The sequence below is a fragment of the Musca vetustissima genome, unplaced genomic scaffold, assembly GCF_032173495.1.
Source record: "Musca vetustissima isolate MV318-11 ecotype Yass unplaced genomic scaffold, APGP_CSIRO_Mvet_v1 utg63188, whole genome shotgun sequence".
Taxonomy (NCBI): Eukaryota; Metazoa; Arthropoda; class Insecta; order Diptera; family Muscidae; genus Musca; species Musca vetustissima.
In genome coordinates, this window is record NW_026874872.1 from 145,610 (window position 1) to 158,679 (window position 13,070).

Sequence of the window (13,070 nt, forward strand, 5' to 3'; positions counted from 1 at the left end):
TTAAAAAAGAAAAAAAGCTTTTTTGTTTTTTATCCCTAACCTCACTTTCCTTTTAAGTTTATTTTTGTATTTTTTTAATTATTTAAAAAATACAAAAATGAAAAGAAATTACAAGAAAATGCAACGCACATTTAATAAAACAATACTAGTTTTTCCTTCTTTATTTTTATTAAAGAAAATAGGATATAACTCTGAAAGTAATAATAATAATTCTTATTTGTTTTTGTTTTAATTGTTAAATTATTATTAATTAATTATTTCCCAACTTTCTACTACATTTTTCCTTCCCCCTTTGCCTAACATTATAATTGTTTAATTTAATTTTTATATTATTATTTTTTAAATGCTTATTTAATTTTTTTCTTTTTGTGAAAAAAAAAACTTATATATTTTTTTTAATATAAATTTTCTTCCATGCCCGCTTCCCTATCACCCCCTGCCCTGCCCCATATTGACTTTGTGCCTTCGACAGAAGTTAAAGCTGATCTAAACAAAAAAATCTGTTAAGTTTAAAGTAATAATAAATGATACAATTTTGAATGAAATACTGTTTTTGAAAAACAAACAAATTTATAAAAAAAATAATAAAAAAATTGAAAATTTGAAATTTCTATTAACATTGTTACCTTAAAAAATAGTAATGGCCTTAATTGTTATTAAATGTTTGTATTTGTTTCTCACACATACTTTTTTTGAGTATTATTTTCTTAATTGCAGTTTTAGCTGGAGAATCATCTACCACTTCAATTGGATTGAAGAACAATTTGAAACAATTTTGACATATTTGCATTTAAAGTTATAATTTCAATGGATGATCCTCAAAATAAATTAAAACATTTGGACCTACACTCCAAAGTCATCCAAACTCTTCGCATCTTTCACAATAATTGGATCTACATTCCAGAAGGAATAGATTCCCATTCGGAAGGGTATTGCATATCAGGCTAAACTGTATCAACCGAATTGTTCGTGAGTATATTATCATATTTTAATTGTGTCATGCAACCCCATCCTTCTAGTAGGATGTAAAAACGATGCGGTCATACTAGAGGCAACGGTTAACACTCTCTACACCACATGTTACAATGTGGGTCTGATAGTAAATGGCGAGAAGACCAAGCTAATAGTATCAACGCGCAAGACGTCCCGTAGACTCGAACAAGCTGTAGCTTGAGGAACAACACATGTAACTCGCATACGCCGATGACATCGACATAATGGGTCGAACGTTGCGAGTGGTATCTGCTATCTTTGAACTAATTGAGGATATTGCCAAAGTGGGTCTGGTAGTAAATGGCGAGAAGACCAATCTGAGGGTATCAACGCGTAAGACGTCCAGTAGACACGGACCAACTGTGGAACTTGAGTAATGCAGCTTTGAGGTAGTCAACGATTTTATATATTCCAGTACCGCCATAAATAAGACTAATGACATAAGTTATGAAATTCGGAGAAGGAAGTAAACAATTTAGAAACAAGGCCACCTCTCGCCAGGCCAAACTCACATTCTACAAGACGCTGATACTACCCGTGCTGGTGTATGAATCAGAAGCATAGGTCCTTGCGCAAGCAGATGAGGCAGCTCTTGGAGTGTTTGAGAAAAACATTCCCCGAAAGATATATGGGCCGATCTGTGTCGACGGTGAATATCGCCGTCGAATGAACCATGAGTTGTACCATTTATTGTCGGACATCGAGCTGCAGCGAGGATGCCCCAACTCAATAGCCATATAAAAGCGAGCTTCGCTGATGGTTCACATAGAAGACGAAGGCCACGAATTCAATGGAAAAATCAACGTGCAAGTAGACTCGGACCAATTGTGGAACTTGAAAACTACAGATTCGAGATATTCAAAAATTTTTTATATCCCGGTACCGCCATAAATAAGACATAAGTTATGAAATTCGGAGAAGAATAGTGTTGGCTAACAGATACAGGTCTAGTAAACAATTTAAAATCAAGGCCACCTCTCGCCAGACCAAATTCACACTTTACAAGTCCTGATACTACCCGTGCTGGTGTATGGATCAGAAGCATGTATACTTGCGCAAGCATATGAGGCAGCTCTTGGAGTGTTTGAGAAAAAATTCTCTGAAAGATCTATGGGCCGATATGCGTGAGGTAAATATCACCGTCGAATGAACCATGAGTTGTACCATTTATTCTCGGACATCGAGCTGCAGCGAGGATGCCCAGCTCAAAAGCCATATAAAAGCGAGCTTCGCTGATGGTTCACATAGAAGACGAAGGCCACGAATTCAATGGAAAAATCAAGTGGAAAACGACGCGCCTGGAAATCTTTTTTAAGCTCACAAGCCAGTTAATAAGCGCATCCTTCTTTATGGCTCAGAGAGCTCTCTTTATTTGGGGAGAAACTTCAAAAGTGTAGCACATCACATGACATTTATTCGCAGAACTTTTACACTAATAGTGGCGTCGTCATTTCACTCAGTGTCAGCACGGGCAGTTTCGGTAAAAGCGGGTGTGATCTCCATTGATCTCATGACGGAACTGCGAAAAACTTTGTTTACATTATGGCAAAAACTGGATTTTCTTGGAACCGATGGACAGATCGCTATGATCGGAAACTATGAGTAAATGGCAAACACGATGGGAAAACAAAAGCAGAGAAAGGTGAGCCCTAAAGCTCATACCAGATGTGAGAAAATGGACGAGTAGGAGGCAGAAAAGCGTAATTTTTATTTTAAATAATTGCTATCCGAACACTAGTATTTCCGAAAATATCTGTACATGCTAACATGTATCTTATGTGTATATTATAAAGGTGAAAGTTGTATTGAAAATGCCATCAAACTTTCTTCGATTGGGATCTGGTTAAGGAAGACTGCAAACAGAAATTGGCCAGGTATCTCGAGAAAACATAAAAAAGGAAACGTCGGAATCGCAAGAAATGTGGAGAAGTGTAGCAAAATACTGCGAAAACGTTATGAAAAAAGGAATTCATTGCAACTTCGATCATGTAAATTAATAAAAACCTTTACATGAATGATCCTTCGCCCTAAAAAGTCATAAAACTCAAAAATTCAGCTTGAGCATAGTGGGGTCATTTCTCCTGAACTGTTCAATCTCTACCTTTCCGATTTTCCACAACCACAATGGGGGGATCATTGTAGGATCATGGCGTCCGGACCCTTTTTTGATAGCATATATGAGAGGATAAATATCTGCATAGCTGATCTTGTACGTTTCTTAGCTCTCAGGAATATGAAAATGTCCGCCAACAAATCCACACTGTTCAACACCTGGGCGGCTGATATGAGCTATTTTTGAGCTTTTATAAATCAGACCCAAAAATTACAACACGAGCTACCAGTTTTCATCGCCAGAACACCTCAGGAGAATTGTTATTGATCTAGAGCGAGATCGTAGGAATGTTATACTCAGGGACCATCCTTCTTAGCATGTCTAATATTAGGATGGGAAGAATCGATATGTAACATTATTGGGGAAGAATCGATATGTAACACATGCCCAGTGGACTAGGACTACACTGCATGTGGTACCTATTTATGTTGATTTCGGACAACATGAGTTCCACTCTTTTAAATGAAGATTGCCAAGCCTTCGTCGAGTTCCTTGACCACTCATCCGAACATGTATATATCAATAAAACTCATTTTGCACACACAATTGTATTTTATTTCGTGTCTTTTTTTAGACGTTCTTATATATCTTTTTTTGGATTTTTGGTCTTTAATGACATTGCTTTAACAAGTTTATATAATTACAAATAATAGGTGATGTTCATAGTCCGAAAATCGTGAAATATATGAAATTCATATTCCATGAAGTTGTTTATGTCCTTGTTTCTCCTTCAGTCACCTGAGAACCGCAATCACTTCCAGTCACCTTATCATTATCCACTTTGCCAATGATACAACAGGGACATTTTTCTTTCAAGGCCAGACGATATTTGGGATGACTAGAACCATGAACAAAGTATTAACAAATTCTAAATTTTCTAGATCACGATTTATTACCTTGTCGCATAAACAATGGGATTATATACCGCTGCTGATTTTGCAAAACAAGCACCCCATACCGTATTCAATGGTGTTAGACCCTCATAACCGAACAAACCAATGCAGTTGATAATTGTATACGGTGTCCAGGCCATAAACCAAAGTGAAATTGTTACCAAAGCCACCTTGGCCAATTTTCCCTCAGCTGACTTTTCAGCATCCTCTGAAGAGCGCAGTGATTTCACATTCATTTTCTTGGCTTGGGCACGCATGTTTTTTTCATGTGCTGAAACGGCCTGAAAGGAAAAATAGTTTCTTCAATACTTATTGAAGAGTTCAGGAAGATAACTCACCGCAATGATGTACCAATAGGAATAGCAAATCAGAAATAGTGGTAACACATACACAAATATGGTATAGGCTATTAGATAGCTCACGGGATTCAAGTCATGATCCATATAATCAATGCCACAGGATGTTAAGTTGCCTTCGGGAACGTAACTAAAATTAATAGGGAGGACAATATTTTTCATATCCCATCTGAGCGTAGATTTATAAAAGTATATTTTTCAGAGCCCATCATAGCCTAGGTTTTTAAAAGTATATTTTTTCAGAGCCCATCAGAGCGTAGATTTTTAAAAGTATATTTTTTCTGAGCCCATCAGAGCCTAGAGTTTTAAAAGAATTTTTTTCAGAGCCCATCAGAGCGTAGATTTTTAAAAGTATATTTTTTCAGAGCCCATCAGAGCGTAGATTTTTAAAAGAATATTTTTTCAGAGCCCATCAGAGCCTAGATTTTTAAAAGTATATTTTTTCAGAGCCCATCAGAGCGTAGATTTTTAAAAGTATATTTTTTCATAGCCCATCTGACGGTAGATTTTTAAAAGAATATTTTTTCATAGCCCATCTGAGCGTAGATTTATAAAAGTATATTTTTCAGAGCCCATCATAGCCTAGGTTTTTAAAAGTATATTTTTTCAGAGCCCATCAGAGCCTAGGTTTTTAAAAGTATATTTTTTCTGAGCCTATCAGAGCCTAGAGTTTTAAAAGATTTTTTTTCAGAGCCCATCAGAGCCTAGATTTTTAAAAGTATATTTTTTCAGAGCCCATCAGAGCGTAGATTTTTAAAAGTATATTTTTTCATAGCCCATCTGAGGGTAGATTTTTAAAAGAATATTTTTTCAGAGCCCATCAGAGCCTAGAGTTTTAAAAGAATATTTTTTCAGAGCCCATCAGAGCCTAGATTTTTAAAAGTATATTTTTTTAGATCCCATCAGAGCGTAGATTTTTAAAAGTATATTTTTTCAGAGCTCATCAGAGCATAGATTTTTAAAAGTATATTTTTCAGAGCCCATTTGTCCGTAGATTTCTAAAACAACATTTTTTTAGAGGCTTTCTAAAAGAAATTTTTTCAAATGCTGCAGGGTCGTAGATTTCTAGAAGAATATTTTTCAAAGGCTATAGGAGCGTAGATTTCTAAAAGAATATTTTTTCAAAGGCTATAGGAGCGTAGATTTCTAAAATAATTTTTTTCAAAGGCTATAGGAGCGTAGATTTCTAAAATAATTTTTTTCAAAGGCTATAGGAGCGTAGATTTCTAAAAGAATATTATTTCAAAGGCTATAGGAGCGTAGATTTCTAAAAGAATATTTTTCAAAGGCTATAGGAGCGTAGATTTCTAAAAGAATATTTTTTCAAAGGCTATAGGAGCGTAGATTTCTAAAAGAATATTTTTTCAAAGGCTATAGGAGCGTAGATTTCTAAAAGAATATTTTTTCAAAGGCTACAGGAGCGTAGATTTCTTAAAGAATATTTTTTCAAAGGCTATAGGAGCGTAGATTTCTAAAAGAATATTTTTTCAAAGGCTATAGGAGCGTAGATTTCTAAAAGAATATTTTTTCAAAGGCTATAGGAGCGTAGATTTCTAAAATAATTTTTTTCAAAGGCTATAGGAGCGTAGATTTCTAAAATAATTTTTTTCAAAGGCTATAGGAGCGTAGATTTCTAAAAGAATATTATTTCAAAGGCTATAGGAGCGTAGATTTCTAAAAGAATATTTTTCAAAGGCTATAGGAGCGTAGATTTCTAAAAGAATATTTTTTCAAAGGCTATAGGAGCGTAGATTTCTAAAAGAATATTTTTTCAAAGGCTACAGGAGCGTAGATTTCTTAAAGAATATTTTTTCAAAGGCTATAGAAGCGTAGATTTCTTAAAGAATATTTTTTCAAAGCCTATATGAACGTACATTTCTAAAAGAATAATTTTTCAAATGCTATAGGGGCATAGATTTCTAAAATAATATTTTTAATTTTTAAAAGAGTATTTCTAATAGTTTTATCCTCTCTACTCACCGACTCCAACCCATAATCGGTGCAAATGTCCACACAGCACTCATGACCCATACAAATATTATTTTATAGATTGCCAAACGTATTGTCATCGGTTGCCCCGCCATACCTTTCACAATGACATTATAACGATCCAGTGCAATCATACACATTGACCAAATGGAACTGCAACCAAAACCCGAACCGAATGTAGCATAAATATCACACATCATTGGTCCCCATACCCATGTTTCGAAATATAAATTTGTTGCCATCAATGGGGTATTCAAAATCATCATACAAAAATCCGATATTGCCAAATTAATAACCAATAAATTGGCTGGAGTTCGTAACGCTTTTGTAGTGGCAAAAATATATATAACTGTACCATTACCAAACCATGCCATTAAACCGATAATTATTAGATATCCGGTTAAGATTTTATTCCAAATGGGATCCATGGGGGGAAATTGACTCCAATATGAGCTGACCAAATGTGCCATATCGGGGGTGACCTGGAATTGAGCAATGGAATCAGAACAAGTAAATAAAAAAATGAATTATAGCACATCGACAATTTTGACATATTTGCATTTAAAGTTAAGGAACCAAAGTTCAACAAAAACAATTCCTGGATACAGAAAATTTATTGTCCACATTTGAAAGGTTTCGTGGCGTATAAGTAACGTTGTTATTTATACGACCCAATGCCTCCAAGTTAATGTTTTTTACATACCTTATCCGTTACGGAGCCATTATTTAAAGGTGTAAAACGTGGTCCAAAAGGTTGTTCGGCAAATCTAGAAAATAAATGAATTAATTTGAAATGAAAATATTATTTTCTGTATGATATATCTACCGGTTATCCTTACATTTCCATATTGACCAATCTTCCTGGAATTGGTCCTTAAACTAGTAAATCATTTGTCCGTTTTATTTTTGTACTGCCAGCCCACGAATAAGTTTGTGTATTCTTTGATATCCAAAAGACCGACAATTGTGATGAACATTTTTGGCAAATCCACAAGTTTTATAGCATGACAAACTTTTCCGAACAATTGTTGTGATTGGAAATTTAATTAGGGGATTTAATTCATTGCCTTTAGTGTTTAATCTTTTGCCTTTGACCTTTTTGACTAAGCAATTATTGGATATTAACATGGGTAACAACTTTTGATAAGGGTTGGTTTAAAAAAATATAAAAATTATTTGTTCGAAGACCCCCTCATCGATTTTTTTAATAATACATTTGAATACTTTTAAAGACGTTGATTTATTAAATATTTTTTATGTAGACGTTTTCATTACTTCTAAGGACTTCGATTTTTAAAAAATATTTTTGAAATGCTTTTGAGGAGCGCCAGAAAAACGTTGTTGATTTTCAAAATATATTTTTTGAAGGCTTATAATTTTAAATACGTTTGAAAATATTTCTGAACTTTTTTACTCCACACTAATGTACAACTACCATTCTGGGCTTACTATCAGCAATAAGAGATTATCTTTGATTTTCACACCGACCTAAGAGGATTAGAGAAAAAATCTCGTCAACAAATTGAAACGCTACACTGATTCTTATGTGTATATCCGAAGAAATAATTGAGTAAGACCAACAGTAGTAACAAGAAGGCGCAAATAGAGAGTAAACCTCAGTAGTAAATAAATTTCGAATCGTTCTGCCCAAGATACAATAGTTGAATTTAATAGATGGGATTCTCTTTCTTGAATACGTAGCAGCTGAACTTGAAAAGGTAAATTTTATTCTATTTGAAGAAAGAAAATGTTCTTAATATTTTTTCTGGGCTAGTCAGAGCATAGATTTTTTTCATGGTTTAAAAGAGCTTAGATTTTTTAAAGATAATTTTTTCAATGCTTATCAGAGCTTAGATTTTTTAAAGAATATTTTTTCGAAGCTAGTCAAAGCGTAGTTAAAGTGTAGATTTGTTAAAGAATATTTTCAGAACTAGACGGAGCGTAAATTTTTAAGGCTAGTCGGAGCGTAGATTTTTTAAAGAATATTTGTTCAAGGCTTATCAAAGCGTAGATTTTTTAAAGAATATTTTTTCAAGGCTTATCAAAGCGTAGATTTTTTAAAGAACATTTTTTCAAGGCTTATCAAAGCGTAGATTTTTTAAAGAATATTTTTTCAAGGCTTATCAAAGCGTAGATTTTTTTAAAGAATATTTTTTCAAGGCTTATAAAAGCGTAGATTTTTTAAAGAATATTTTTTCAAAGCTTATCAGAGCGGAGTGGCGTAGGGGATGATAGATACCAAGCAACGGCTCTGATTGGCTCATCTCAATTGTGGGCACTGACCTCCCCGCGGTGCCACCTGGGGAGCTATTTCCATCACCCGATGAAATAGTGAGCTAATATGTGCCGCGAGTTCACCCACAAGAACTATAAAAAATTTGTTGAGGCATTGGGTTAGTTGCCCACTTTCGGAAAACCCAACCTACTATGAAAAAGCAAAGAAAACCAAACCCACCTAATGTTGACTACCCCGCAAACGTATAAAGGATCACGTTCTGCGACTCTGCACTTGGAATGTGCGCACGTTGGCGCAGGCGCAGTGTTCGCTTTGGCGGATGTACTCAAGAAGTACAAAGTATTGCCTTACAGGAAATGCGATGGAATGGGACTGGCGTAAGTAAATCAGATGATTACGCCCTGTATTATAGCTTCCATGAAACGAGACATGAATTTAGCTGCGGATTTATGGTTAATACGAGAATAAAATACCTCGTCTACAGATTCACTCCAGTAGACTCCATCCTCCTGTAGAGATGAAGAAGGAAACCTGGTGACAGATACAGACAGCGTGTTGAGGATCTGGAAGGATTATTTTGAAAAGCTTCTGGTATCAAATAGTGGTGGTGAAGAAGATACCCCAGAACCAATAGGAGATAACGGTATAGATTGTATACCACCTAGCTAAGATGAGGTCAGAGTAGCAATTAATCGGCTCAAGAACAATAAAGCAGGAGGAGCCGATGGGTTACCAGCCGAACTATTCAAGACTGGTGGTGAGATGCTGGTAGGGAACATGCACCAGCTGATTAGTACAATTTGGCTAGAGGAATACATGCCCAATGATTGGAACCTCAGCATACTGTGTCCGGTGCACAAAAAAGGAGACAAGACGATATGTGCCAACTAAGGAGGAATTAGCCTTCTTTCCATCGCATATAAAGTGCTATCCAGTGTGCTGTGTGAACGACTAAAGTCAATGATCAATGACATTATTGGACCATACAAATGCGGCTCCAGACCTAAAAAGTCCATCATTGACTAGATTTTCACTATGCGCCAAATCTTGGGAAAGACCCACGAAAAACACATCGATACATTCCACCTATTCGTCGACTGTAAATCCGCATTCGACAGCCCTATCCTTTCACAAGTGTTTAAAGACATGTCTTAAATTAATACGACTATGCAGGATAACTTTAAGTGGCACAAGGTCAGCAGTTAAAGTCGGAAAGGACCTATCGGAGCCCTTCAATACCGAACGATGATTCAGACAAGGTGACAGTTTGTTGTGTGATATTTTTAACATCTTGCTGGATATGCTCATACGAGACGCAAAGGTGAACAGAAATGGCACTCTGTACACCAAATAACACATGTTACCAGTACACTCGGGCCAACTGTGGGACTTGAGAACTACAGCTTCGAGGTAGTTAAAGATTTCATATACCTTGGTACCGCCATAAATAAAAAGAATGACATCAGTTTTCACAATCTGAGAAGGATAGATGCAACAGATGCTACTATGGTCTAAATAAGCAGTTTAGAAACAAGGCCACCTCCCGCCAGACCAAACTCACACCTTACAAGACTGGCTTATTACAGAACGGCTTATGGAACAACCGTTCTGTAATAAACCAGTTAAGTAATATTTTCTGGACATACCAGAGCATATATTTTTTTAAGAATATTTTTTTCTGACCCAAACACAACGTATATTTTTTAAAGAATCTTGTTCTACGCTAATCGAAGCGTATATTTTTTATAGATAAAAAATGCATGTCAATCGGGAAGACTTAAATGTTTGGTGTAATATTTGTATGAAATCCGCCAAACTTTTATGTGGGAGCTATATCTAAATCTGGACCGATTTCAACAAAAACTTCACAGATGTCAAACTGGACTGAATTCAGTACGCGGTGCAAAATTTTGTCTAGATCGGACCAATATTGGGAGTTTGGTGCACAATTTACATAAAATCGGACAAGACTATAAATAAGAGCTATATAAAAATCTGAACCGATTTCAACAAAACTTCGCGTACATTCGTCTGGACTTAAGTCAGTACTCTGTGCAAAATTTTGTTTCAATCGGAACAATATTGGCAGTATGGTGCAATATTTTCATAAAATCGGACGAAACCATATATGGGAGCTATATAACAATCTGAACCGATTTCAACAAAATTCGCATACATTCGTCTGGACTTAAGTCAGTACTCTGTGCAAAATTTTGTCTCAATCAGACCGATATTGGCAGTATGGTGCACCATTTACATAAAATCGGACGAACTATATATGGGAGCTATATAAAAATCTGAACCGATTTCAACAAAACTTCGCATACATCAATCTGGACTTAAGTCAGTACTCTTGCAAAATTTTGTTTAAATCGGACCAATATTGGCAGTATGGTGCACCATTTACATAAAATTGGACGAACTATATATGGGAGCTATATAAACCATTGAACCGATTTCAACAAAACTTCGCATACATCAATCTGGACCTAAGTCAGTAATCTGCGCAAAATTTTGTCTACATCGGACCGATATTGGAAGTTTGGTGCACCATTTACATAAAATCGGACGAAACTATATATGGGAGCTATATCTAAATCTGAACCGATTTTTCCCAATTTCATTAGGATTCGTTCTTGGGCCAAATATTATTTCGGATATGAAGGTAGATTACAACCACGGAACTGTAACTTTCTGCGGATTTTTATTCCGAGCCTGGGCAATATATCGATAGTTTCACCCTCTTATACAGACTTACACAGACTTATTTCCCGAATATTACTCATATTCAGTACAGTCTTTCTAATTACTTGTCCATATTTCCTTCATCGTGGATTGTGTTGTGATGTTCGGCTTACAATTGTGGCCTATATATAAAAAATTGGTCCACTTCATCCCAAAATTGTTATCTGATCATCACCGAAAATTACAGGCGTTGTCCTTGTCCTTGATCATAACTAGAACATCATGGAAGATTTCAATGCGATCAGCGCTATATTTCCGCCCTCCAGTGTGGTAATGGTTTACTAAATAATATCTGAATACGTAAGCACCTGTGAATATTTAAGTGTAACTCTCACATCCGAGTACATACGACAATATAATTGATATCAATTTAAAGGCCAACCACTCCTCTTGGATATACTATCAACTTCTCGGGTCTATATCCTTCAGAGGTAAATATACACGCAATCGATTACAAATTTTGTAATTTTTCACACAAAACTCAGGGTCCATTTGACCCGCTAAATATTGACCGATCTTTATCAAAACAGGCATGCTTATTCTTTGGCCCAAACCCCTTCTCCATGTGATGTTTGGGCCATAATTGCGACCTCTGAAGAGACCAGAAAAACGGAAAAAATTAAGTATTTGGTCAATTTCATCCCCTAAATATTAACCGGTCTTTCCCAAAAACAATAGGGGTCTTCATTGGGCAGAACCCATCCTACATGCAAAATTTCGTGAAGATATGGACTAATCTTCACGAAATTTTGCATGTAGGATGGGTTCTGCCCAATGAAGACCCCTGTGGCCTGTATCGTGCTTACAAATTATAATGGACAGACACACATGTCTAGATCGACTCAGCTAGTCGACCCACCTTCAAGTATCGGTATACTTGAATGTGGGTCTAGCACCAATATTTCACGGCGTTACAAACTCTTGGGGCTGCACAAAGCTATAATACCCTGAACACATAGTTGTGTAGGGTATAAAAAATAATGTTTTAGACCAGTCAGAGCGTAGATTTTTAAAGAATATTTCTAAGGGACCAACTAAACGTAGATTTGTTATTATAGAGCCAGCTATTTTGATTTGTTTTTTTCATTTCCTTTTAGACCCTTTTAAGAATATTTCTCAAAATCTATTACAAAAATACACATTTGTAATTTTTTTCATTTGCTTGACCATCTTTGGTTGTATGCATGTTCTTCTTTATTATTTCAAATTTAGTGTATATAGTTTTCTTTATAATTCTTGTTTTTGTTTTTTTTTTTTGTATTTTTTCGTCTTTAATGACATTGCAGAGTTTTTGTTTAAACTATAAAATAAAACATAAAAAACTAAACTATAAAATAAAAATTTTGTAATAATATCCTATAACAAATACGACACTTTTTATGTGTGTGTACGTTTTTTTTCTCTTTTTTTTTTTTTGAGTACATTTGAAGTACTATTCATTACAATTATGCAAAAGCTTTCGTATCTGCTGCTATAGTTTCCGTATTATAATAATCCTTGATAAGTTTCGTGATTTTGAGTTGTAGTTAATGCCCAGGCGCTATCTATCTCTCATCACATTGTATAACTCCGAGGTGTATAAAAATAGTAGTTGCAATTGTATTAATAAAAATTAGTATTAGTTTCATGTTATAGTTTCCTTTTTTCTCTTCAAAAGAAAATATATATTTTCCTTTTTTGTAATTATTGAGTCTTATTCAGAGATGCGGTGCTATTCGGTCGGTAGATCGCTCATTACTTTGTCG

The 13,070-nt window shown here is 35.2% G+C and overlaps 1 protein-coding gene across 1 annotated transcript; it reads right to left on the reverse strand.

Annotated features, from left to right (window-relative positions):
* Positions 1 to 3,817: 3,817 nt before the first annotated feature.
* LOC133337371 (opsin Rh1-like) lies at positions 3,818 to 7,191 on the reverse strand. The gene is made up of 6 exons (XM_061545602.1): positions 7,184 to 7,191; positions 7,048 to 7,111; positions 6,336 to 6,826; positions 4,338 to 4,485; positions 4,003 to 4,280; positions 3,818 to 3,944 (listed from the first exon to the last, which is right to left on the reverse strand). The coding sequence occupies exons 1-6, from the start codon at positions 7,189 to 7,191 to the stop codon at positions 3,818 to 3,820; spliced, it is 1,116 nt and encodes a 371-aa protein (XP_061401586.1).
* Between the last annotated feature and the right edge of the window lie 5,879 nt (positions 7,192 to 13,070).

Excerpts from the sequence above, each read along its gene's own strand:
- LOC133337371 (XM_061545602.1), bottom strand. Across the intron at positions 4,486-6,335 it reads CCGATTATGGGTTGGAGTCG|TTACGTTCCCGAAGGCAACT; the intron begins GTGAGTAGAGAG and ends TATTAATTTTAG. Across the intron at positions 3,945-4,002 it reads CCCATTGTTTATGCGACAAG|TCATCCCAAATATCGTCTGG; the intron begins GTAATAAATCGT and ends TCATGGTTCTAG.